Source organism: Zootoca vivipara, chromosome 13, assembly GCF_963506605.1.
Source record: "Zootoca vivipara chromosome 13, rZooViv1.1, whole genome shotgun sequence".
In the NCBI taxonomy this organism is placed as follows: Eukaryota; Metazoa; Chordata; class Lepidosauria; order Squamata; family Lacertidae; genus Zootoca; species Zootoca vivipara.
This window is the reverse complement of record NC_083288.1, coordinates 41,379,424-41,402,476: the sequence shown is the minus strand read 5'-3', so window position 1 is coordinate 41,402,476 and position 23,053 is coordinate 41,379,424. Positions and strand designations below refer to the sequence as shown.

Genomic DNA, 23,053 nt, shown 5'->3' with positions numbered 1-23,053 from the left:
CCGGGACCCGTATCGCTGGGGACTCACCCACCTCCAGGAGGCGGCACCCTGCTAGGGTGATGCTCGGCCCTTCTCTCAGACCTTCCCAGAGGCGCAACAAGGGTGACAGACACCCAGCACGTGGCCTCTTCGGAGAGCTTCCGCCCAGCCTGACGGAATATGAAGCCCCCATTACAATATATAGTGTCCGGTTTGTACTCACCAATGAGGTCATGGTGCAGAGAATCCATTATATTGGAATCCATATATTGGCCCGGTCCTTTGTGGCCGCAATCTCGGAACAGTAAAAAAATAAAACAATAATAATAATAGCGGGATAAAAGAAACACCGGGGCGGGGAATGCTAAACTGTGAGCGGCGACCATCATGCAACGCTTCTTAATTTGCATTTCCCTGCCTCCTCAATGGCGCAAAAGCTTCTAACAAGCGGGAGGCCTCCTACGCGTGCGCGCGCAGGTTGCTTTTTATCGATTCGCCGGAGGCGTACCATGCAAAACACGTATGCAAATAAAGTAAAAAAGGGCTGGCCCGTGGAACGTTCCCCGGGAGCAGGAAAAAGGCGCCGTTTGCAGCCGCGTTTGCAGCTGGGGGGGGGGGGGAGAAGGCAACACGGAACAGGTTGGTTGGAAAAGCGGGTCAGCCTATTCAAGCGGGGGTGTTAATAGGGAGGCAAATCGGTGGAAAATATTGCACAGAGCGGTAGATTTTTTAAGAAGATAATAGGAAGCGGGAGGCAGATCATCAGCTTGCTTGCAGGCTCAGATGTTCAGGATCAAGGAATAGGGAAGTGGGCTGGAGAGGGGTAAGTGGCCAGGTCCGGCAGGGCAAGAGCTCAGCCCCAGAAGAGCCAGGAAATAATGCGCACCAGTTGATTGACTGATTGCCACCCTATCCTTAGTTTATATTATGATAAGCAAGGTTTGGTCATGCGGGGGTGGGGGTGGGTAGCGGTTCGGCGTCACTAAGGTGGCTGAGGAATTCGCACTTCCCGGGAGCAGGGTTTCTATCTACGGGACCTCAGTAGGGCGGAAATGGTGTCTCGAGGGCATGTGACGAATGCATTTCACCGCAGCTGATTTGAAACAGTCCTCCGCGGCCATATAAATGTTGGTGAAGTTCGGTAGATAAAGCACAGGGGGAACCCCCCCCAGAAAGACCAGCGGGATTGCTGCAGCAGGAGCTTTTTTATGGACACCTCATTGGGTACATGAAACGCCCTCTTGTGTGAACATAACAGCAATTGTTTGCTTGTGTGTGCTTGTACATAAGAATTGTGAACATCGGGGCCATAACGGCAGTGATGTGCAAGAGTTACGGCTTGTGACATTTCTGTGTTTGTTTCATTTCAGTACCTTTTGGCCACCGTGTTTAAAATTCCTGTCCTTGTGCATAACAAAATAAGAAAATTCCTTCCAGTAGCACCTTAGAGACTAAGGTGACAAACCAGTGACAAACTAGAGACTAAGGTGACCTTAGAGACTAAGGTGACAAAGTATGAGCTTTCGAGTGCTGTGCATGCACACTTCTTCCTTGTGCATGTATATCTGAACAGCATTGGCACCAGACGCCAGCATTGTTGGGCATCTGCCAAGCCCAGGAAGGGGCCCCCTTGCAAACTTCTGCTCCACTTCCTTTTCATTTCCCTAGTGGGAATGGGACCCAGAGAGCGGGGAATAGCCACAGGCTTCCTTGGTCTGAGTGAAGGCAGGAGAAGGGCCTGACCCAATCCAGCCAGGGAGTACATACCACCGGCTCCTGACAGAATCGTCATCCCACCCTGCTCCCCTGGTATTCCTTAAGACCTGAGGAAAAACCCAGGCCAGGGAGCTTCTGCCATCAGCCTGAAAGGAATTTGCATCATTTGTTTTCGTATTTTAAAATTGCATCCTGCCTAGGAAGCCTTGGCAGAAAGACAATCCGAGGCACGAAGCTGTGCCCACTCAGACAGAACAGCCCCGTTGGCGTTGCCTGGCCTGAGCGCCCCCACCCCAAAAGCAGGAAGTGGTGCTACAAGCAAGGATAAACTTTCCACACATATGACTAAGTGGTCTCTAGCCCTCAATGGCTTTTGCTGCAATAATTTCTTTTGGTCTATATAAGCTGCCACAAAACTCTTATTAAGTATTTGCCATAGTGCGTGAAGAATCATAGAATTGTAAAGTTGGAAGGGGCCCTGAGGATCGTCTAGTCCCAACCCCTGCAATGCAACTGTCTCATAAGGGGATCGAACCTGCAACCTTGGTGCTATCAGCACCACACGCTAACCAACTGAGCTATCCAGAATGAGGCATCTTCTTGCTGTAGCGGTCACCTGCAATGATCCCCAGTGACACTTCGGCTTCCTTGTTTAGGTGATTGTGTGAGGTGTCGACTCAGCCTTCTTTGCACGCTCTGACGCCGCCTCAGGGATGAGACGGAAGCGGAAGGCCCCCGAGCACAAGAACAGGGAGCCCAGCACTGCCGGGGCCGAGTTGGAGCTGCGCTGGGAGTGGGAGACCCCTGGAGACAGGTGGCAGCAGTTCTTGCCCGAGCAGAGCGAGATCCTGAGCCAGGCAGCCCGGTGAGTTAACACAGGAAGCTGCTTAATATTGGGAGTCGGATCACTGGGTCTCTAGACATTGGCTGGCAGCATCTCTCCAGGGGTTGAGGGTCTTTCCCCAACCCTATCTGGAGATGCTGGGGATTGTGCCACTCCAGACCAACCTTTATCAACCTCGGGTCTCCAGATGCTGCTGGACTGCAACTCGCATCATCCCTGACCAGTAGCTAGGGATGATGGGAGTTGTAGTCCTGCAAAATCTGGGAGGGGGAAAAGGTTGAGAAAGGCTGCTCTGGGTGTCAGACAGCAGCTCCCATAATTCCTCACCTAGGAACATGGGACGTTCCCTTATACCAGGCATCCCCAAACTTCGGCCCTCCAGATGTTTTGGACTACAATTCCCATCTTCCCCGACCACTGGACCTGTTAGCTAGGGATCATGGGAGTTGTAGGCCGAAACATCTGGAGGGCCGCAGTTTGGGGATGCCTGCCTTATACCAAGCCAGACCATTGGTGTTGTTTTCACTGACTGGCAGGCAGGGATCCCCACCCCACCCCCCCAACATCACTACTTGGAGATGTTGAACCTGTGACTCTCAGTATGTGGAGAAGATGCTCTCCTACTGTGCCAGGCCCTTTCACCACATTGGTGCTCCCATTGTTGACCCCCCCCCCCACATGGAGAAGGCAGGCCAAATTGAGTCAGGGCGATGACGCTGGAGGCTTCTGTGTTCCCTACAGAGCAAGGAAGCTCTCTGTGGACATTGGGGAGTCCTGTGTGGACCTGCGCAAGATGCTGCAACGGAATAAACAGACGGGACTGGAATCGCGTGTGGCTGCGGCTGTGCGGGATCAGGATTCTTGTGAGCAAACTTTTAATTTTCTTGCATTTTCTTAGTGGATTCCGCCAGCGGACCAAGATTCTTTCCTTTCCCATGGGCCAACTTTGAAAGATGGGCAAGGCCACACACCTGTCAGTCACCTGATGTCCTTGTAACATCAGGCAAAACTTCAAAAGAGTCACTTGGGCGCTGACAGCATGCCTTCAGAGGGGTTTGCTGTGAAGTCCATTTGCAGTTTAAAAGCTGAAAGCTTCCAGGGGTCTGGTCTGAAGTCATGCAGTGATGCAGTTGCCTTGAGGAAGCTGAGCAGGTCAGTCCGTCTGGTCGGCGCATGGATGAGAGACAGCCTGGGAACCTCCATGGATCCCACCATGAGTTCCTGGAATAAAACATAAAGTGCTTTCCACGGTGCTTTCCCTGGCTGCAGCACCACCTACAGCGTCACTCCAAATGCAAGACAGGTTTGCGGCTCAGTGTGGACAGGGGTGTGTCAGCAGGTTAAATGCAGCCCATGTTGGGTGGCAGAGCCTTGTTGGGCAGTATCCGGACATCACTGCAAGGTTTGGCCCTTAGCGCAGGGATGGGGAACACCTGGCCCTCCAGACCGTGTTGGACTACAATGTCCATCATTCCTGACCATGTTGCCTGGGGCTGATGGGAGTTGGAGTCCAGCACCATCAATACCACCCCTACTGTGCCCTTTGCCCTGAAGGCAAGGCTTCCTCTGGGCACATGCTCATTTGCCCGTTTCTCCCCACTGAAGGATTGCTAGCCCCTAAGTATTTCCTTCGCCAGGTTTTGACCCAGAGATCTTCTCTCTTCTTGCTCCCTCCCTGCCACCGCGCTGGCCCAGATTTTGTTTGGTGCTGGCGAGGAGACGAAGAAGGTGAGTGGCTTCCTTACCCTGTGGACACCTGCCTGGCCCTGCAGGCAGCCAGGAATGGCCACGGAGAGCCCACAGTGGAAACGATGGTTGGGCGGACACGCTACAAGCTGGACACAGCCCTCATGGTGCAGACCAACAGCCGGACCGGGTTTGAACGTCTGATGGATCGCAGGGAGTCAGGTACGAGGATGTAGGGTTTTATGTTAGTGATAGTACTTTGCATTCTTCCAGTCCTCATTGAGGCTTCAGAGCAGTGTTGCAAGAAAGGCCAGCAAGAAAGGTTGGGAAATCTCAGGCCTGTGGACCTAGCTAGCATGCCCGTAGGACTCTCCCTGTGCCACAGCCCTGTTTTTGCCAGGCCAGAATGTTCCCTTCCCTTCCACTAATGCTTCTTCATTGCCCGGGTGCAGAATGGAGAGGGGGCGGGGCCGAAATGTGACGAAATTTACAGCGAAATCAAGAGGACATATTGACGAAGCATTTAAGGAAGAATGGAAACCGCTGATGGATTATCCATCAAATTATCACCCATATATGAAGTCGCTGGCAGGATTTGAAAAATAAGCAGTGGATTACTGAAAGAATTAACGGTAGTGGGATTTAGACAACAACAAAATATGTGTTATAAAGCAGCTAATAAAAAGAAGTTTTTAAAAAATAGTAATCAGGAAAGGAGGGGTGGGAAGTCAAGAGGAAGCTTCGTTTAAAAATGTATATGATGATAAACGTTTTGAAATATTTTTGGAGACTTAATAAAAATGATGCGAAAACATGAGAGGGGTGTGTGGGAGATATATAGATGGGAATATATTAATGCCAAGGTAGAACCAGCTCATAGCCTCCCCAAATCTCTCTTACACTTTTCAGAACCTGCAACCAGCAGGCCTGCTCCACCTTGAGCTTTTCTCTCTCTTTCAGACGCTGCAGAGACTGAAGAGGGAGGATCCAAGCCAAGCAACAGCATCTCAGGCACCGAAAGCCCAGTTCCTGCTAAGAAGGCTCGGGGCGGAGGGGACCCCGCAGCATCTCAAGGAGAGGCGGATAACAAGGGTAACGGCCAAGGGGAACGGGTCTTAGTAGATCGGCCTGTCAGCCAAATGCCCCAACAACTTGAGCCTGGCAACTCAGACCTTGGGGATATAAGCAGGTGGTGGTTGATAGTACAAACTGAAGAACCTTTCCCAGGAGGCTGCTGGCTGTGTTTATTGTCGGAACGTACTGCCTGCTTTTAAGCATCTCGGCATTAGCGCTCTTGGGAACTAGAACCGTGTGCCTCTTAAAGAAATGCTGAGGTTCTTAAGAGGCTAGCTAGCAGCGTCGTAGATGCCAAGGTTGTGAGGGGTTGGGGTGAATTTAATCGGCGCATCTGTGCTCCAACCCACCTCCTCATTTCCCCCCGCAGAGGCTGTGAGGACGCTGATAGTGAAGGGGAAAGCACCCGTGGATCCAGAATGCTCTGCCAAGCTGGGCAATGTAAGGCACCTACTGGCATGAATGGAAAACCATTGGCCTCTAGTTTGCTGAGACTACCATTCCTGACCATCGGCCTGTCAGTCTGGGGCTGAAGGGATTTGGAGGCGAGCACCACCTTGGCTGAGGGACCCAGGTGGCGCTGTGGTTAAACCACTGAGCCTAGGGCTTGCTGATCAGAAGGTCGGCGGTTCGAATCCCTGTGACAGGGTGAGCTCCCGTTGCTTGGTCCCAGCTCCTGCCAACCTAGCAGTTCGAAAGCACGTCAAAATCCAAGTAGATAAATAGGAACCGCTACAGCGGGATGGCAAATGGTGTTTCCATGTGCTGCTCTGGTTTGCCAGAAGCGGCTTTGTCATGCTGGCCACATGACCTGGAAGCTATACGCCGGCTCCCTCGGCCAATAATGCGAGATGAGCGCGCAACCCCAGAGTCGGTCACGACTGGACCTAATGGTCAGGGGTCCCTTTACCTTTACCTTTTTACCACCTTGGCTAAGCCTCATAATAGCAGCCCCTCCTGGCTGAAAACATATAAAAAGCACGTTCAAAAACAGAAGGGAGGTGGTTTTTAATTTACAGTGGTAGCTTGGTTCTCAAACTTAATCCTTTCCGGAAGTCCGTTCCCAAACCAAAGCGTTCCAAAACCGAGGCACGCTTTCCCATAGAAAGTAATGCAAAATGGATTAATCCATTCCAGACTTTTAAAAACAACCCCTAAAACAGCAATTCAACATGAATTTTACTATCTAACAAGACCATTGATCCATAAAATGACAGCAATAATCAATGTACTGCCGTCACACACAATCAATCAATCAGTAGTTGAACTGGGTTCCACACAGTCACAATAACAAACAAAACAGAGCCACAAAAACAAAAAGGCAAAATAAATAGCAAAAACAGACAGACCTCAGCGTAACACTCAAAATGGAAGTGAGGCACTCAAATCAGAAGCATAACACTCAAATGGAGCAGGTTCAGCTTCCGGAAAAAGTTCGCAAACCGGAACGCTTACTTCTGGATTTGCAGTGTTTGGGTCCCAGGTTGTTTGAGTACCAAGATGTTTGAGAACCAAGGGGCCACTGTATTGTACTACTCTTTGAGTAACAGGGATGGGCCTCCCCTACGGCCTTTCAGATGTTCCAGACTTCAAATTCCCTCATATTGCCCCAGGGCTAGGGGCAGTTGGAGCCCAACAACAAGGTCGGTGATGGAGGATGACGACAAGTACCTTCATTCTGAAGTAAAAGCTTACCAAGGACTTAAGAACAGGCATGTTGGGCCACAACAGTTAGCTGGTCAATCTAGCTCAGTAGCTCGATGCTGCTGGGCTAAAAAATTTTTTTAAAAGGTTAGCCACCCCTGCTTATGCTATTTTCTAATCATTTTGCTCTGATAATAACCATCTTTTTTCTTCTCTCGTTCCTGCTGCTCTTCGTTCCCAAACAAGGCTCACGTTTATTGTGAGGGAGACGACGTTTACGATGTGATGTTGAATCAGGTAAGCGGGCTTGTAGGCTACTTTTCACCTGCATTTTAATGGATAGTTAAACTAGGTGCCTGCATAACGCAGAGAGATGGAAGTAAACCCCTCATGTTCAAATCCCTACTTAGCCACAAACCTTGGGCCAGTCTCTCTGCCTAACCTACCATTGCAGGGTTGGTGTGAAGATTAAACAGTTGTGGGGAGGGCAGGCATATATACTTGGCTTGGGAAGGGAGGGCATCACTTGCTCACGAGGAGATGCTTTTCTCAAATTGCACAGCAGCCCAGATATGGAGTTTTGGGGGCTCTGAAATTATTTGAGACCTGGAAGTGGCCCCACCTCTTCCCAACTGAGGGCCACTCAGCTGTGGTTCTAGGGGACCCTGCTCGCTCCTCAAGTTCCTCAATCTGTGGAGTATCTGGTTTGTCCTTCAAAGACCCCGTGCCCGGTCAGGGCTAGGCATGACTATAACATATGCACCAGATGAACTTCTCCAGGGAGGGGTATTCAATAAATGGGGTGCTGCTGCTGCCCCTGATCTGCTCTCACAGTCTTCCTTCTCCTTGGTTCCTCCCAGACAAACCTTCAGTTCAACAACAACAAATACTACCTAATCCAGTTGCTGGAGGATGACAGAGCCCGGAACTACAGCGTCTGGATGCGTTGGGGGCGTGGTGAGACGGGACAGGGAACTTGGGGGCAATTGTATGACACATATGCGTTGGATGAGCCTTTAGGCAAAGTCACTGAGGATGGAGCCTCTAGAGCAGGCATCCCCCAACCATACCTGCCAAGTCTCCCGCTGAAAAATGCGGGGATCAGCAGCGGCACGGCACCGGAAGTTGCGTAGAAGCAACTTCCGGGGCCGCTCTGACCATGTGTGGGCGTCAGAAATAGGACAGAGCGGCACCGGAAGTTGCTTCTACGCATGCCCATGTGGCCACCACCAAGATGGCCGTCGCCATGCACCCAAAATGGAGGCTCCCCGGCAGGTAGGAAATCCGGGGGATTTCCGGGATTTTTCTCCATTTGGGAGAACAGCGGGAAACGGATTAAAATCTGGGGGTTTCCTGCGAAAAACGGGATACTTGGCAGCTAAGCCCCAAACTTGGCCCTCCAGATGTTTTGGGACTACAACTCCCATCCTCCCTAGCTAACAGGACCAGTGGTCAGGGATGATGGGAATTGTAGTCCCAGAACATCTGGAGGGCCGAGTTTGGGGGATGCCTGCTCTAGAGGCTGTATAACTTTTGGAGTTGTATCCAAAGTTAGTCAGGCTTAGAGTAGCCCCACGGAAATCCAATAGACATGGTTCACCTATGTGCGTTGATTTCAATGGGTCTGTTCGAAGTTGAACCTCTGGTTGCTCGGGATGGGTTGCAACAAGATGGGAAATCTCACTTTCAAGCCTTGCTTGTGAGCTTTGCCCCAGTAATCTGGTTGACCACTGTCGGAGAGAGAGCATTGGATTGGCCCCATAAAGCAAAGCAGTTCTTATCTGCTTCTCCCATTCCAAAATGTCTGGTTGTGGCTCTAAGATCCGCGAGATCACATTCATCCAGTGCTTTACCGGCTGCACTGGCTCCTGGTGGAGTACAGGGTCAGGTTTAAGGTGCTGGTTTTGACCTTTAAAGTATTATGCAGCTTAGGACCCTTGTACCTACAGGACCGCCTCTCCTGATATGCCCCGCAGAGTGTATTAAGGTCCACAAATAATAACATACTGGAGATCCCGAGTCACAAGGTGGTTAGACTGGCCTCGACCAGGACCAGGGCCTTCTCAGTACTAGCCCCGACCTGGTGGAACGCTCTCTCTCAGGAGACTAGGGCCCAGCAGGAGTTGTCATCTTTTTGTAGGGCCTGCAAGACGGAGCTGTTCCACTTGGCCTTTGGACTGACAGTTTGACCCCAGTGTTAAACTCCCCTAAGGCTTTGTCTTAAATGCACCTGTAGATTCCTAATTTTAAAATTGAATTTTAACATTGTATTTAATCTGCATTTTAATTGAATTGTTTTTATGCTTGCTTTGATATTCTTGCTGTTAGCCACCCTGAGCCCGGTCTTGACTGGGAAGGGCGGGGTGTAAATATTATTATTATTATTATTATTATTATTATTATTATTATTATTAAAGAAACCACCCCTTGGAGCCACGGCTCTTGGACTTTCTTTTCATCTCCAGAAAGCAACACATCGCCTCTTCTACTGTCCCACACTCTGCAATGGTTTTTTTTCCTCTTAGCCTTCCCCCATTCTCTCTGTCTCTTTCCTTCTCAGTTGGTAAGCTGGGTCAGCACTCGCTTGTGAGTTGTGCTGGAGATTTAGCTAAAGCCAAAGACATCTTCACCAAAAAGTGAGTCACATTGGAAATTTTGGAGGTGTTTTCCCCCATCCCATCCAATGCCTGCCCTCCTTGAACTGGTCTTGTGTCTTCTTTCCTCTACCTCTTTTAGGTTTTTGGACAAAACCAAGAATGAGTGGACCAAGCGTTGCAGCTTCCAGAAGGTTCCAGGCAAATATGATATTCTCCACCTAGACTATGAAGCCAATGATTCAGTGAGACTTCAGGGAAGGAAAGAGCAGGGAGGGGAGGTCTGGTGGCTGAAGGACGCTCTGCCTCATAACCTTTTGCTTTACGTTCTTTCCAGAATGAGGAGAAAGCTGCCTCGCAGAAGACAGCCTCATGCCCCATGCCTGTGTCACAGCTGGACCAACGAGTTCAGGCCTTGGTGGAGCTGATTTGCAGCATCCGCACCATGGAGGAAATGGTGGTGGAGATGAAGTATGACACCAAGAAGGCTCCTCTAGGCAAGTGGCCCTAATTTGTCACTTTTATATCTAACTTAGTTCAGGAGCTCTAAAGAGAGAAGAGCGGCAAAGAGGAAATATTTTAATACAGAAATCTGGAAACCACAAGAGGGGAGAGTGCTCTTGTGCTCGAATCCAGCTTGCGGGTTTCCCACAGGGATCTGGTTGTCTACTGTGTATTGGATGGGCCATTGGGCTGATCCAGCGGGCTCTGCTTGTGTTCTTATGTTTGGAGTGAAATCTGGAAACAAATGTCATATACTATATAATAAAACCCTAAGGATGTCGTCACGCTGCAGTTCTCATGGCTGCCAGTAGGCTTTTGCCCTTTCTTTCCCCCACAATAGCGGCAGTGGCGAAGTGTAAAGGGAGGGGTGAACAGTTGTGGTTTGGGCAAGGGGGTCATGTAGGTGAGTGATGTGAGCAGGGGTGGGAGCCCCTAGTAGATGTTGCTGCTGCTGTTTTAATTCCACTGCTCTACACCATTGGGAGAACTGTTGCTTTTCATTTCATTTCAAATGGGCTGCATAAAGCCCAGTAACTCTTTTTTTGGCAGACGGAAACACCTTGGGCTGAGTTCCTCTCTCTCCCATGTCCCCTCTAGGAAAGCTGACGGCTCAACAGATCAGCGCAGGGTACCAATCGCTGCAAAAGGTCGAGGCATGTCTCAAGCGGAAGCAGACCGGCCGTGCCCTGGTGGAGGCCTGCAATGAATTCTACACACGGATTCCCCATGATTTCGGGTTAGTGCTGCCGGGCCAGGGGCAACTCTCCATACCTTGGGCTCCCAATGGCTCAGGGATGGGACTCTGTACTCAAAACTCCATACAGCAATATGCATCTCCTCCCACAAATATTTGGTGCTTCTCAGCCCACTTCCCAAGTCATGCAATATATGCCTTCCACACGCCTTCCTGCCACGGTGTGGATGCAGAAGGGCCAATAGCCTCATCCACCGGGCTCTTTTTATGTTGTCAGCAACAACAATCTTCTACGTGCTTTACATGGGGCACATAAGAAGCCCTAAACAGCCTCGGTCCTGTATACCTGAAGGAGCGTCTCCACCCCCATCGTTCAGCCCGGACACTGAGGTCCAGCACCGAGGGCCTTCTGGCGGTAGTGGCACCCGCCATTGCGAGAAGTGAGGTTACAGGGAACCAGACAGAGGGCCTTCTCGGTAGTGGCACCCGCCCTGTGGAACGCCCTCCCAGCAGATGTCAAGGCAATAAGCAACTATTTTACTTTTAGAAGACAACTGTTTAGGGAAGTTTTTAGTGTTTGATGCTGTACTGTTTTTAATATTCGGTTGGAAGCCGCCCAGAGTGGCTGCGGAAACCCAGCCAGATGGGCAGGGTATAAATAATATATTATTATTATTATTATTATTATTATTATTATTATTATTATTATTATAAAATATTGATCAAATCAAGCATTAGAAACTAGAATCACGTGTACCAAAAAATAGATAAAATCAAGAGTTTTAAACCAAGTATATATGGTAAAATTCCCAGCATAGATAGGCATTCCTTAACAAAGTTTGTAGCAGCTGTTGAAAACGTCCACAGTGAAGGTACCTGCCTAATATTTCATAACTGGGGAGTTGCAGAGAGCAGTTGCTGCCACACGAAAGGACCAGTTCTTTGCAAGTGCAGAACAGTGTTTGTAGGAGTGCAAAACCCAATGCATGTATATACCCCGCCCCTTCGTTTCCGCAAACTTTCCTAAAGTCTCTGCCCCCACCCCGATCCCCTTTTGCAGACTGAGGACCCCTCCACTGATCAGCACAGAAGAGGAGCTGCAGGAGAAGGCCCAGCTGCTGGAGGTAAGAGCGCTCGAATGCAAACGCACAACTGAAGTGGGGTGTGTGTGAATGGGGTGCCCCGAGTATATGGCCAGCAGAATGCCAAGATCATGCCAAGAAAGGGAATTTCATTTTTAAAAAAAGCAAAGAAGAACAGCAATAACAAAGTAACCCATAAGATATAATTAAGGCTATAATATAACATATTCTTTCTTTGTTCATTGTTCTTATTTACTTTAATAATCATCGCAACAAAATTGTAAATATACCTTTCTAAAGGAATTGAATTTCCTCCCCATGCAAATTTGGAGCAGTAGGTGACTGGGCCTCAAGCCTTCTAACTCCCCTCATTCCAGATGGGGGTGGGTGGGAGAAGGAACTGGTTGAGACTATCCCAATCAATCAATCAATCAATAAACAGACAGGCAGAAGATGCCCACCATGGATGGAGCCATTTGGGTAGCGCTGGTGGTCCTGCTGTCCTGTGAAAATGCTGCTTCCGCTCCCGCCTGCTTTCCTTTTGCCCCTCAAGGCTCTCAGCGACATCCGTGCTGCCATTAAAGTGGTGCGGTCAGAGCAACTGGACAAGGAGCACCCGCTGGACCGGAACTATCGCGGCCTCAGCTGTGAGATCCGACCCTTGGAGAGGGAGAACCCTGACTTCCCAGTATGTGGGGGACCAGGACTGGGCGGGGGGGGGGGGGAGTCCCAGGAAAACTCTGCCCATGCTTTTAAAAAGATAAAAAATATTTGGGGAGTTGCTTCTCCTCTGATAGTTCCCTACTCCTTCCCAGGTCTTGGAGCGCTACTTGTTGTCCACTCATGCTCCCACCCACCAAGATTACACCATGACGCTGCTGGAGGCCTTTGTGCTAAACAAGGAGGGCTCTGATCCGGACTCGACCTTCCGCTCTGACCTCCCCAACCGGTGAGTGGAAGGAGCTGGCCTGGGGGGGGGGAGACACCCAACTTGAGCCTGTTTTTATTTATTTATTGCATTTATATAGGCCAGGGATGGCCAAATCCAGAGACACTGCAATCTACTTTCAAATTTAAAATCTGGCGGTGATCTACGCCCATTTTTTAGGGGTTCAGCTCAAAGTTGTTGAACTTTTTAAAGGGAGAGGGAAACCACACTATTGGGGTTCCCGTCAGGCTTCCCTTCTGCAACAATAGAGGCCAGTGCAGGGAGAGGGGGCGGGGCTGGAAGGGGACCAGCGATCGACTGCGATCTACCAAAGCCTCACAGGAATCGACCAGTAGATTGCGATCGACGTGTTGGACATCCCTGATATAGGCCACCTTTCCTCCAAGAAGCTCAAAAGTGTGGCCTACACCAAAGTGTGGTTCTGGATAGCTCAATCGGTTAGAGCATGGTGTTGGTAACGCCAAGGTTGCAGGTTCGATCCCCGTACAGCTGCATATTCCTGCATTGCAGGGGATTGGACTTAAGATGATGCTTGGGGTCCCTTCCAACTCTACAGCGCTACAATTCTCTTCTCACAACAACAGCAACAACCCTGCGAGGTACGTTAGCCCGAAAGTGAGAAACTGGCCCAAGGTCTCTTAGTGAGCTTTGTGACTCGAGTGGGGATTTGAACCTGGCTTTCATGAGTCATATCATTCTAAAGTTGTAGAGTTGGAAGGGGACCCCCAAGGCTCATCTAGTCCAACCCCCTGAAATCCTAGCCCAGCACTGTAACCTCTACACCATGCTGGCTCTCAACCTATAAATGTTGTGATTTGTGTCTCTTCTGGGCTTCTTCCCCTTTCTCAGAACACTGCTGTGGCATGGATCGCGCCTGGGCAACTGGGCAGGGATATTGAGTCGTGGGTTGCGGGTGGCCCCCCCGGAAGCCCCCGTCACTGGCTACATGGTGAGTCTCCCCACTTTGTCCTCTGTTGAGCTCTTGGCCTGTAGCTCCTGGACTTACTAACCTTCCTTTCCCTCCCTTCAAGTTTGGGAAAGGGATCTACTTCGCTGACATGTCCTCAAAGAGTGCCAACTACTGCTTTGCCACCCGCGAGAAAGACGTCGGCCTGCTGCTGCTGTCAGAGGTGAGATCTGCATCCCGTTTTGGGGGGAGGGGGCATGGGGCAAAGAGCGCCTGCACATGTAGACTACAATTCCCATCAGCTCCGGGTTTTATATGTAACTGTGTTTTTGTAATACAGGTGAAACTCGGAAAATTAGAATATCATCCAAAAGTGCATTTATTTCAGTAACGCAACTTAAAAGGTGAAACCAATATATGAGATAGATGCATGACATGCAAAGCAAGATATGTCAAGCCTTTATTTGTTGCAATTATTTGTCGTTAGGCGGGTCAATTATAAATGGAATGTAATTAATGAAATGTAATCGCGATGTTTATTTTTGTATTATTGTAACTATTTGTTTTTTTACCGTGGAATTTCCAAAAGAAAGCATTTGTTAAAATAAAATAAAATAGTAAGTTGCATTACTGAAATAAATGCACTTTTCAATGATATTCTAATTTTGCGAGTTTCACCTGTATTTCATATGAAGTTGTCTGTTGTTTCTTCAGGTTTTGGTTTGGGGTTTTTTGCACACTGGTTAGAGGTGTTTTAATACTAAGCAGCCTCAAAACTAAGTAATAAAAAAAACCACAATTTATATGAAGGGAACTGTAGTCCAAAATAACTGCTTACCCCAGCTCTAGCCTTCTCTGGAGTGTAAACAAGTACATAGAAGACTCTTGGTGGGGCAGCCCTGTGATTCAAATTTGCAGAGTATAGGCCCAGTTTAGGCTGACTTTTGGAGGGGAAGAGAGATTTTGCCTGGCAGGACTTGTTGCTGAGTTGAGGAGTGACAGCAGGGTGTTATGGGCTCTGTAGACGGTGGGTGGATTGAATCCTCTGACTAGCGTTTAGCTCACTGGCAAGAACTGCTGGTTCAGTACGAATTAGCCATAGTGGTTAGAGCATCTGACTAGGACGTGGGAGAGACCAGGGTTCAAATCCCCACTTGGGCCAAGTCACTGCCTCTCAGCCTAACCTACCTCACAGGGTGGTTGTGGGGATTAAGTGAGATGGAGGAGAACAATGTCCCCCACTCTGAGCTCTTTGGGATCCAAATGCAAGAATTAATAACTAATATTAAAACTTAAAACAAGTGCCTCTGTGCAATTAAGGTGGCAGTGGGCCGAGATGGCACTACCCCATACATTGCTTAGAGGACAACTGAGCATATTACATTTTTTAAAAAACACACCAAACATTTCAACTTTTAAAGAGCGCAAGGGAAAGGGGGAGATGTGTCTGGGGCTCAGCCTTGTAAAACCAGTATCCCCACAACTCATCACCACCACGTATTCCTCCTTCCTCTGATCACTTCTCAAACTAGAGGCCATTTACAGGAGTTCAGCTACAGTGTTTTAAATATTCAAGTGATGGATGTATGAACTGGGGCTGAGGTTCTGCCCTCTTGCCTCCGTAGGTAGCTCTGGGCGAATGCAACGAACTGTTGGAGGCAAACCCCGCAGCGGAGAAACTGCTGGCCAGCAAACATTGCACCAAAGGACTTGGCAAGATGGCGCCGTCCCCGGCCAACAGCACAACACTGTGAGTTTGGGGTGGGTGGAGGAAGCCTAGATGGTTGAAAATTCGAAGGCTGTCCTTAAGGCAGCAGAGAGATTTGTGGACCAGGGCGTTTCCATGCATCTCTGTTTAAATAAAAAAATTCCTTCCAGTAGCACCTTAGAGACCAACTAAGTTTGCACACGAAAGCTCATACCAATAACAAACTTAGTTGGTCTCCAAGGTGCTACTGGAACAAAAAAAATTATTTTGTTTCGACTACGGCAGACCAACACGGCTACCTACCTGTAACTAGATCTCTGATTAAAAACACTCCTGGCATAGGCGAGGAACATGGGTGCTTGTGTGCAACATGAATTTCTAAACAGTGTGTTCTCTCTTTCCTTCCCTGGCAGCCATGGGGCTCTAGTGCCCCTGGGCCCTGCTGCAGAAACCGGGGTGGTGAACCCCAACGGCTACACCCTGAACTACAACGAGTTCATTGTCTACGACCCACGGCAGGTGCGCATGAAGTACCTCCTCAAGGTGCGCTTCAATTTCACCCAGCTCTGGTGAAGTTCAGCAGGCAACGCAGAAGACGGCAACAGAAAAACCAAAGGCCTCGGGTTTTTCCAAGCTGACGTCTCAAGTGCCTTCAAGCCCAGAGACTTGAGAACTTGACCTCCTTCCATAGAATTTTATTCCTAGTGTGCAGTTTATTAAAACTTGAATTAATACACTGGCCATGTTAAGGGAGTGGACGGTGGCACCCCTTTTGTCGAAAGCAGGCTATGGTGTTGTGTTCGGAAGACTGTAGAACAACTAAGGCCTTGGAACAACTGTAGGCCTGCAAAGCCTTTCTAAAGTCATTTCAAAATTCAAAAACCCTTCCCACCCTTGGGTTTAAGGTGCTTCACCTGTTTCCTCACCCTTCTAAGCCCACAACTGCTGCTTCTGCATATCGGTCAGTACTAACACTCCTCTTCTGATGCTTGCCAAGTGCTCTGGAAACACCTCGAAGCAAGACGAGGAGGGGGTGAAGGAAGGCGATGTCTCAAGGCCCTTGAAGCAGTGGGTTGCAAAGGCGCAGGTGCCTCCTTTGCTGTTGCTCAGCTGAGTGTCAGAGAGGTACAGGACTCCCCTTCTTGCTGTCTGTCCCTCCCACCCTGGGCAAGATGCAATCAATAGTGAAGTGGTGGCCTCAGTCTCTACTGGCATGTTCTCCCCCTCCTCCCAGGAAGGCATGCAATGAAAGAATGGGGGCCTCTTGTCTCAGAAAGCTTCCCCATTCCATCCCTTAAAAGAGTTTCAGCCCAATAGGTCTCTTATTACCCAAAAGGCAATTTTGGTCACACAAACCCTTTTATCAACTGCATAGGATGTCATGTGTCAACAAGTAAAAAGGTGACCCGGCCAAGCCAAAAGGAGCTTCTGAAGTCTTGCCACAAAGCACAGGGACTTTCAAAGAAGCACCTATGCTGTGCCTTGAAGGCCCAATATCCGGGCTTCAAAGCGCAGCGCCAGCCCACATTGCCATTTCTCAGCCCTGCTGCTCCTCACTGTTTAGTAAGTACAGGTTTTTTCACAGAGGAACACAAAAATGGTTGACATTGCTCCATTTTATTTCTTAATAGACTTGTAAAATAAGGGAAGGCACATTAGCAAAATAAAAACACTATACAGAAGGCATCAGTGGTTGCAAATTTGTCATCACAGTCTTTTGAAGGCAAAGGGGGCGCAGGGGAAATCTGTACACACGATAGATTTAGCCCTTCTGAAACTTGTTTTTCACCTCTGTGGTTAGGTAGAGGTGAGCTACAAAGCTTGATTGGCTCAAACCCAGACTCCAGCCAAGTTTCTAAGGTGGTTCCTCACATGGTTATCTGAGCTCTGTGGCCTACAGTTGCTAAGCAAGCATAGGCTGCGACAGAATCACGGCCTCCACATCAACTAAGAAGCCATGCGGGATCTGTAGATTCCAGCTGGGCAAGGGTGGGGCAAGGCTGAGGAGGTAGCAGCGAAACAGCTGCATTCATGTCTGGAAAGGAGACGTGCCAGGCTTAAGAGGCTGCTGGCAGGAGCTCGCCCCAGGAAGACACGTCCCTCAAGCAGAGACGGAGCCCCACTCTAAGGAGTAAACGTTGCCCAGAGTGTCACCCGCGTAGAGGAGAAGGGAGAAGTCTGCATCGATCCAAGGCTGGAGCTGTGAAACTGGCCCGTGGCATCGGAACTGGCCCAGCTGTGTAAAGAAAACAGGATAGAGAACAAGGAAGGGTTAGGAGAAAAGCTTTGCATACAGAAATGAAAGATGGGGAAGAGGTGAGGTTTGTTGAATTCATATATATAGTGCTTTATTTACATCCTGAAGCAAACTGACAGCCAAGTTTTTTTAAAAAAAAACCCCACTAAGGCATACAAGATATGACACCCTACCCCAAAAGAATCCTGGGAACTGTAGTTTAACCATTCACAGAGCTACAACTCCCAGGACCCTTATACTGTATTTCCCAGGATTCTTTGGAGGAAGCCATGTGCTTTATGGTGTGTCTATATTGGTCAGCTCTAGTCCAAACACACTAATCGTGCCAGTTTTGGAACATAAAGGCTAAGTCTGGGTGAATACTAAAAGTGCAATGTAAGAAATGCCCCACAGGGAGAGGAAGGGGAGTGTGACGTTACTCACCAGTTTCATAGTGTTGCCATCCCAAATCTTCACATCTCGGTCATGTGATGCTGTTACAATCCTGTCTCCAAGAACATGCAGGGCTGTGATTTTGTCACTGTGAATCTAGAAACAACAGACCCAGAAGAATTTTTTTTAAAAGTCTGCTAGCACTTGTAAAGTGCTTCCTTGAGGCCACCGGGGGGGGGGGGGGGAGAGAGATAGACATCAGCCTGCCTTACCCCACCCTCTGTGACCCACAGGATTCAGGCCAATTAAGGAAGTCCCAGTTCTCAAGCCCCAAGAGCATTTTTAAAGTCACTTTGCATACTCACAGTCTACTAAACTATACACTGCATCTGTGCTCACATTTTAAAAACAGCCAGTCTAAATGCAGCATGATGCACTCAGGGCCATTTCATCTCATTAAAAAAATAGCATGTAAAGTAATTGGTTTGGGGTACAAGAACAACAAAGTTAGCAGAATTCCAGTGGATTTTTTTTTTTTTACTGTTCCCCACAAGGCAGGATCTTCCTGCTCCACTAGAAGAACTAAAGTGCAACCATGCCACAAACATAAGATCATTTTGAAAGCAACTTCTGCTCTTTACACTGCATAAGCTTAGTCATTGTAGGTTTGTCGAGGAAGCTTAGATTTTCCTGCTAAGAGACCTAAAACTACCTTCCTTTAGAGAACTGCAGTTCCCCTAGATGTGGATGCACTGCGAGTGAACTCTCTGGAAGCATCTCCAAACTGGATCAGGCCCCAGAGGTAGGCAAGGGCTCAAAATCCCTGTCACTTCCACAGGCACATGACTCAAAATTGCGCCTGGGAGGCATCCCACTCGCTGCTCAGGCTGACTATTCAGGCGCTGCTGGGTCCCCTTTATCCCATCTTCTCCCCCCATCCCTAGGACTTGCCTTTTTCCTCTGCCAGCCGTCAGGCTTCCATTTATCCACTCTCTCCTCAGTCTGCCGGGTCTGAGTCCAGAGGCATCCCTCAGAGTCTGCGCATAATAGGAGTTTACCTGCTATGGAAAAGCCATAATTAAGAGTGCATCTCTCCCTCCAATGCTAACTCCACTCATTTCAGATCAGCTGAAGCTCTGTTAGATCAGGCCTACAGTCTAGCATCCTGTTCAGAAATAGACTGGAAAGAGAAGTTGCTGAACTGCAACTTATTACCAAACTTAAAACCATGGAGAGACCTGGTCTGAATAGAGACATTGGATTCTTATCTCATTATACATGATAAAGCTATTTTTAGCCATCTCAACCCTTGCTTTTTCCTGTAAGACCAATTGCAGTCGGTAGCAGTTGTCAACAGTTTTACCACACCTATCAGCCAATCACCCATTCCCACCACCCTTCTGAGTAATACCCCTCCCCACCCTCTCACTATATATAAGGGCCTGAGGACTTCTGTTTCAGTGTATCTGAAGAAGTGTGCATGCACACGAAAGCTCATACCAATGACAAACTTAGTTGGTCTCTAAGGTGCTACTGGAGGGAATTTATTTTGTTTCGACTACGGCAGACCTACACGGCCACCTACCTGTAACTAGTCCAGCATCCTGCTCTCACAGTGGCCAACCAGGTGCCCACAAGCCCGTATCCAAAAATCTACCACTTGCGCATCCACCTTTCTAATGCAAACTGATTTCTGCTGTCTTTTACAGGGCATTTCATATTCTATGCTATGGAAGAGCCAATAGGGTGCCTGCCAGGTCTCATTTGACTACAACTTCCATTACCACTGGCCATGCTTGCTGAGGCCTATGGGAATTGCAGTCCAGAGTATTTGGGAGCGTGACCTTCGGCTACCCCTGCACCATGCCAATCTACAACCTTTCTCCCTCCTCTATATGACATCCTTTTAGCCATGTTCAAATATATAAAAGGATGCCATATAGAGGAGGGTGAAAGGTTGTTTTCTGCTGCTCCAGAGAAGCGGACACAGAGCAATGGATTCAAGCTACAAGAAAGAAGATTCCTCCTAAACATTAGGCAGAACTTCCTGACAGTAAGAGCTGTTCGGCAGTGGAATTGGCTGCCAAGGAGTGTGGTGGAGTCTCCTTCTTTGGAGGTCTTTAAGCGGAGGCTTGACAGGCATATGTCAAGAATACTTTGATGGTGTTTCCTGCTTGGCAGGGGGTTGGACTGGATGGCCCTCGTGGTCTCTTCCAATTCTATGATTCTATGATTCCACCCAGTTACAACCTACTAAATTATTGCACCTCATTGGAATCTTAGCTATCAAAAGCTTTAAGCCCATTAAATGTGATTTCATTCCAGAAGCAGGCCGTCAACACAGGCCCCTCTGGGGTTGCCAAGCAGGGGACGCCCCCAGAGTTGCAAATACATCTGCACAACACTGAGCAACAAGAAGCTTCCGAGTGCAAGAGTGGCACTTTGCTTGAGCAGAAGTCTCTCTCAAAAAATATACGAGACTGGGAAAAGCAGGAACCTGGTCTCGGCCTCACCTTTGACCTGCCGGGCAACAGTGACCCAAACAGAGGGCCTTTGGGGTACCCATGGTATCTTCTCCAGGGCGTCTGTGTCCTCCAACTCCCCAGATTCGGTTACCCTCTAAAGGAACAAACAGAAGACGGCTCCGGTGAGGAAAGGGCAACTCAAGAAATTACTAGGCCTCTCCTGGCAGAAGATCCATGCCCACCTGCCTTGGGAGTTCTGAGATGGTCAGACCAGAAGAATAACTGAGGCAGCCATGCCACAATGGCAACCGAGCTGCAGGATCTTCTTTTGGACTGGACAGCCAGGTGGAACAAGTCCTGGAAAACCAGGCATCACTGGCAGTACCTGGAATGAGGGTGGGTAGCGGGAAGCTCAGGTGCGGGATGAGCAATCTGGGGAGGCCTGCAGAGCCACATTTGCCCACCCCCAGGCCTGAGGTTCTCCGCCCCTGCACACAGAGACACATATATGCTTGCTTAAAGCCACCAACGGAGCTGCTTTCTGAGCTGATATCATCCCTGGGCACTTCTTTCAAAGTGTTAAAGGGATAAGGAGACTTTGGTTTCCGCTAGGACTGGGGGAACCTGTGCTCAAGTCCACATGGAGCTCCCTGGGCCAGTGACTGTCCCTTTCACCCTAGCCTACCCCACAGGGTTGCTGTGGGGATGAGAACCATGTAAGACACCTTGAGCCCCTTTGAGAAAAAGGTGGGGTGTCCATGCAATCAATCCATCAATAATAAGCGGGGGTTCTGCAGGTAGATGCAGCCTGCCAGGCTCAGAGCTCACCAACTGGCCAAATCCTGTGGTGATTCCCACCTGGGCCTTGCCCCCGTGGTCACTCACCATCTTGAACAAGGTCGGGCTGTGCATGGAGTCCCAGATGTGAAATATATGCCCCTCCTCCTCCTCATCCTCGGACACAGATATGTCAAAGCTCACATGCTGCTGGGAATCCCACACTTTGTCTGTGTATCTGGGATGGAGGTGGAAAAGATCAGCATTGGAGCCATGGAAGTAAGACGGTTCCACCACCCAGAGATGTCTCCCCCCGGCCCCTCGAGGGCCGCCGTTCTCCCAACTCACGGGTTCTGCTGGAAGCTCTCGGCTCCAGGCTGCAGCACCAGCAGGTCTCCGTTGGCCATTCCTAGGACTATGGGGCCGCTGGGCCTGAACACCCCCACACAGAGCGCAGAAGACTCCTCTGCTTGGCGCAGGGACTTCCTGCGGGTCAGGCTGCGCAACAGGAAAAAGGGAGAGAGAGAGAGAAGCAGCAGCATACAAAGAACTCATGCCATGGAGATTGAGTTGCGCGGAAGCAGAGGCATACTTGCAAAGTCTCCCGTTTTCCCCAGGAAATCCCCGTTTTTCCAGCTGTTCCTAGCTGAAAAAACGGATTTTTTTGTTTTCCCCCGGTTTATTCTGCGGAGCATGCTCAGAAGCGACTTTTGATGCTGCTCTGCCCAGTTCCAAAATGGCTGCAGTGCGACTTCTGGCGTGGCAGCCATTTTGGAACTGGGCAAAGCAGCATCAAAAGTCACTTCTGAGCATGCTCTGCCCAGTTCCAAAATGGTGGCAGCGCTACTTCCGGTCTGCTATTTTCGGCCCGGTCCCTTATTTCTCTGACAGCAACTTGGCAGGTATGAGCAGAGGCCCAGAGGAGCTCGCTCTTGATTATGGGGCTGAGAGCTCCATCGTGCAGCCAGGCACTCCCAGGGCGAGTGGCTCACATTGGAGACCCAGCACTCTTGGGATGGTTTGTGCAACACCTTACCTGACGGCTCCATCGTGCTGCCTGCTTATGTACCAGAGGCTGATCCCATCAGCTGCCACGAGGATGGTGCGGGTGGAAGTGAAGGCTAAGGCACTGATGCAACGCAGGCCGGCCTGGGTGGTAAAAGAAGCAAAGCCACTCACACAACAGTTTGCTACACCAAAAGGGCTGGGATGAAGACCAAGGTGCATTGGGATGACAAATCTCTCTTGGGATAGCTCAGTCGGTAGAGCACGAGACTCAATCTCGGGGCCGTGGGTTCGAGCCCCACGATGGGCAAAAGATTCCTGCACTGCAGGGGGTTGGACTGAATGACCCTCAGGAATCCCTTCCAACTCGTATGATTCTCAGTTTGCAGTCCCTCTTCTGGTTGCCAGGGGGCGGCTTCTCCCTCCAAGCCTGCTTTCCGGCACTGGAGAGGGGAGGGGTGAGGAAGCTGTGGCCCTTCAGATGATGTTGGGGAGTCCAGCGCCCTTGGGCTTACCTTCACTTTCTCCACAGCCTTGGCTTTGTGCCAGAGGACCAGGTCTCCGCATTCCCCACCAGATGCAACGAAGTCCCCATCGGGGGACCAGGCCAAGGCCGTGACGGCACCGTGGTGAGGGGGGAGGTCTTTGGCGGCCCCTGCTGGTGAGCAAAGGGGAAAACAGCTCAGCAAGACAGCGATGAGCTGGGACCAACCAGTTTGCAGTTTTAAAAAGCATATTGGGTCACATGCACACATGCAGCTTCTCCCCGAGAATGCTGAGAACCGTAGTTTGTCAA

General features: G+C 49.6%; 2 protein-coding genes across 11 annotated transcripts in view; one reads left to right on the top strand and one right to left on the bottom strand.

Annotated features, from left to right (window-relative positions):
• Positions 1–490: 490 nt before the first annotated feature.
• Positions 491–16,900, top strand: PARP2 (poly(ADP-ribose) polymerase 2). 5 transcript variants are annotated; one of them, XM_060281799.1, is made up of 19 exons: positions 491–618; positions 2,352–2,560; positions 3,281–3,402; positions 4,235–4,447; positions 5,186–5,317; positions 5,670–5,740; positions 7,190–7,240; positions 7,804–7,900; positions 9,504–9,579; positions 9,680–9,782; positions 9,875–10,034; positions 10,639–10,777; positions 11,796–11,859; positions 12,371–12,505; positions 12,633–12,766; positions 13,616–13,715; positions 13,798–13,896; positions 15,299–15,423; positions 15,795–16,900. In XM_060281799.1, exons 2-19 carry the CDS (start codon positions 2,409–2,411, stop codon positions 15,952–15,954), a joined length of 2,133 nt encoding a protein of 710 aa, XP_060137782.1. In that variant the 5' UTR covers positions 491–618; positions 2,352–2,408; the 3' UTR covers positions 15,955–16,900. The 5 variants fall into 5 exon arrangements, with proteins under 5 accessions (XP_060137782.1, XP_034990557.2, XP_060137784.1 ...); XM_035134666.2 differs by lacking the exon at positions 491–618 and adding an exon at positions 655–1,203; XM_060281801.1 differs by lacking the exon at positions 491–618 and adding an exon at positions 1,215–1,435.
• Positions 16,901–16,979: 79 nt separating this feature from the next.
• TEP1 (telomerase associated protein 1) overlaps positions 16,980–23,053 on the bottom strand; it is a 67,732-nt gene continuing 61,658 nt past the window's right edge. For 5 of the 6 annotated variants that reach the window (XM_035134664.2, XM_035134663.2, XM_035134662.2 and 2 more), the window contains exons 49-56: positions 22,773–22,915; positions 22,289–22,401; positions 21,601–21,750; positions 21,361–21,490; positions 20,524–20,629; positions 18,962–19,068; positions 18,062–18,166; positions 16,980–17,617 (exon numbers count right to left, since the gene is read on the bottom strand). In XM_035134664.2, coding sequence (XP_034990555.2) covers positions 17,483–17,617; positions 18,062–18,166; positions 18,962–19,068; positions 20,524–20,629; positions 21,361–21,490; positions 21,601–21,750; positions 22,289–22,401; positions 22,773–22,915 — 989 coding nt within the window. In that variant the 3' untranslated portion in view covers positions 16,980–17,482. The remainder of the gene's footprint in view (positions 17,618–18,061; positions 18,167–18,961; positions 19,069–20,523; positions 20,630–21,360; positions 21,491–21,600; positions 21,751–22,288; positions 22,402–22,772; positions 22,916–23,053) is intronic. The other variant, XM_060281797.1, reaches the window with a different exon arrangement.

Bases quoted from the DNA above. Each gene is read 5' to 3' on its own strand.
- PARP2 (XM_060281799.1), top strand. From the start codon at position 2,409: ATGAGACGGAAGCGGAAGGCCCCCGAGCACAAGAACAGGGAGCCCAGC. The intron at 3,403-4,234 runs GTGAGCAAACTT...GCGCTGGCCCAG, and splicing joins TGTGCGGGATCAGGATTCTT to ATTTTGTTTGGTGCTGGCGA. The intron at 7,241-7,803 runs GTAAGCGGGCTT...GGTTCCTCCCAG, and splicing joins ACGATGTGATGTTGAATCAG to ACAAACCTTCAGTTCAACAA.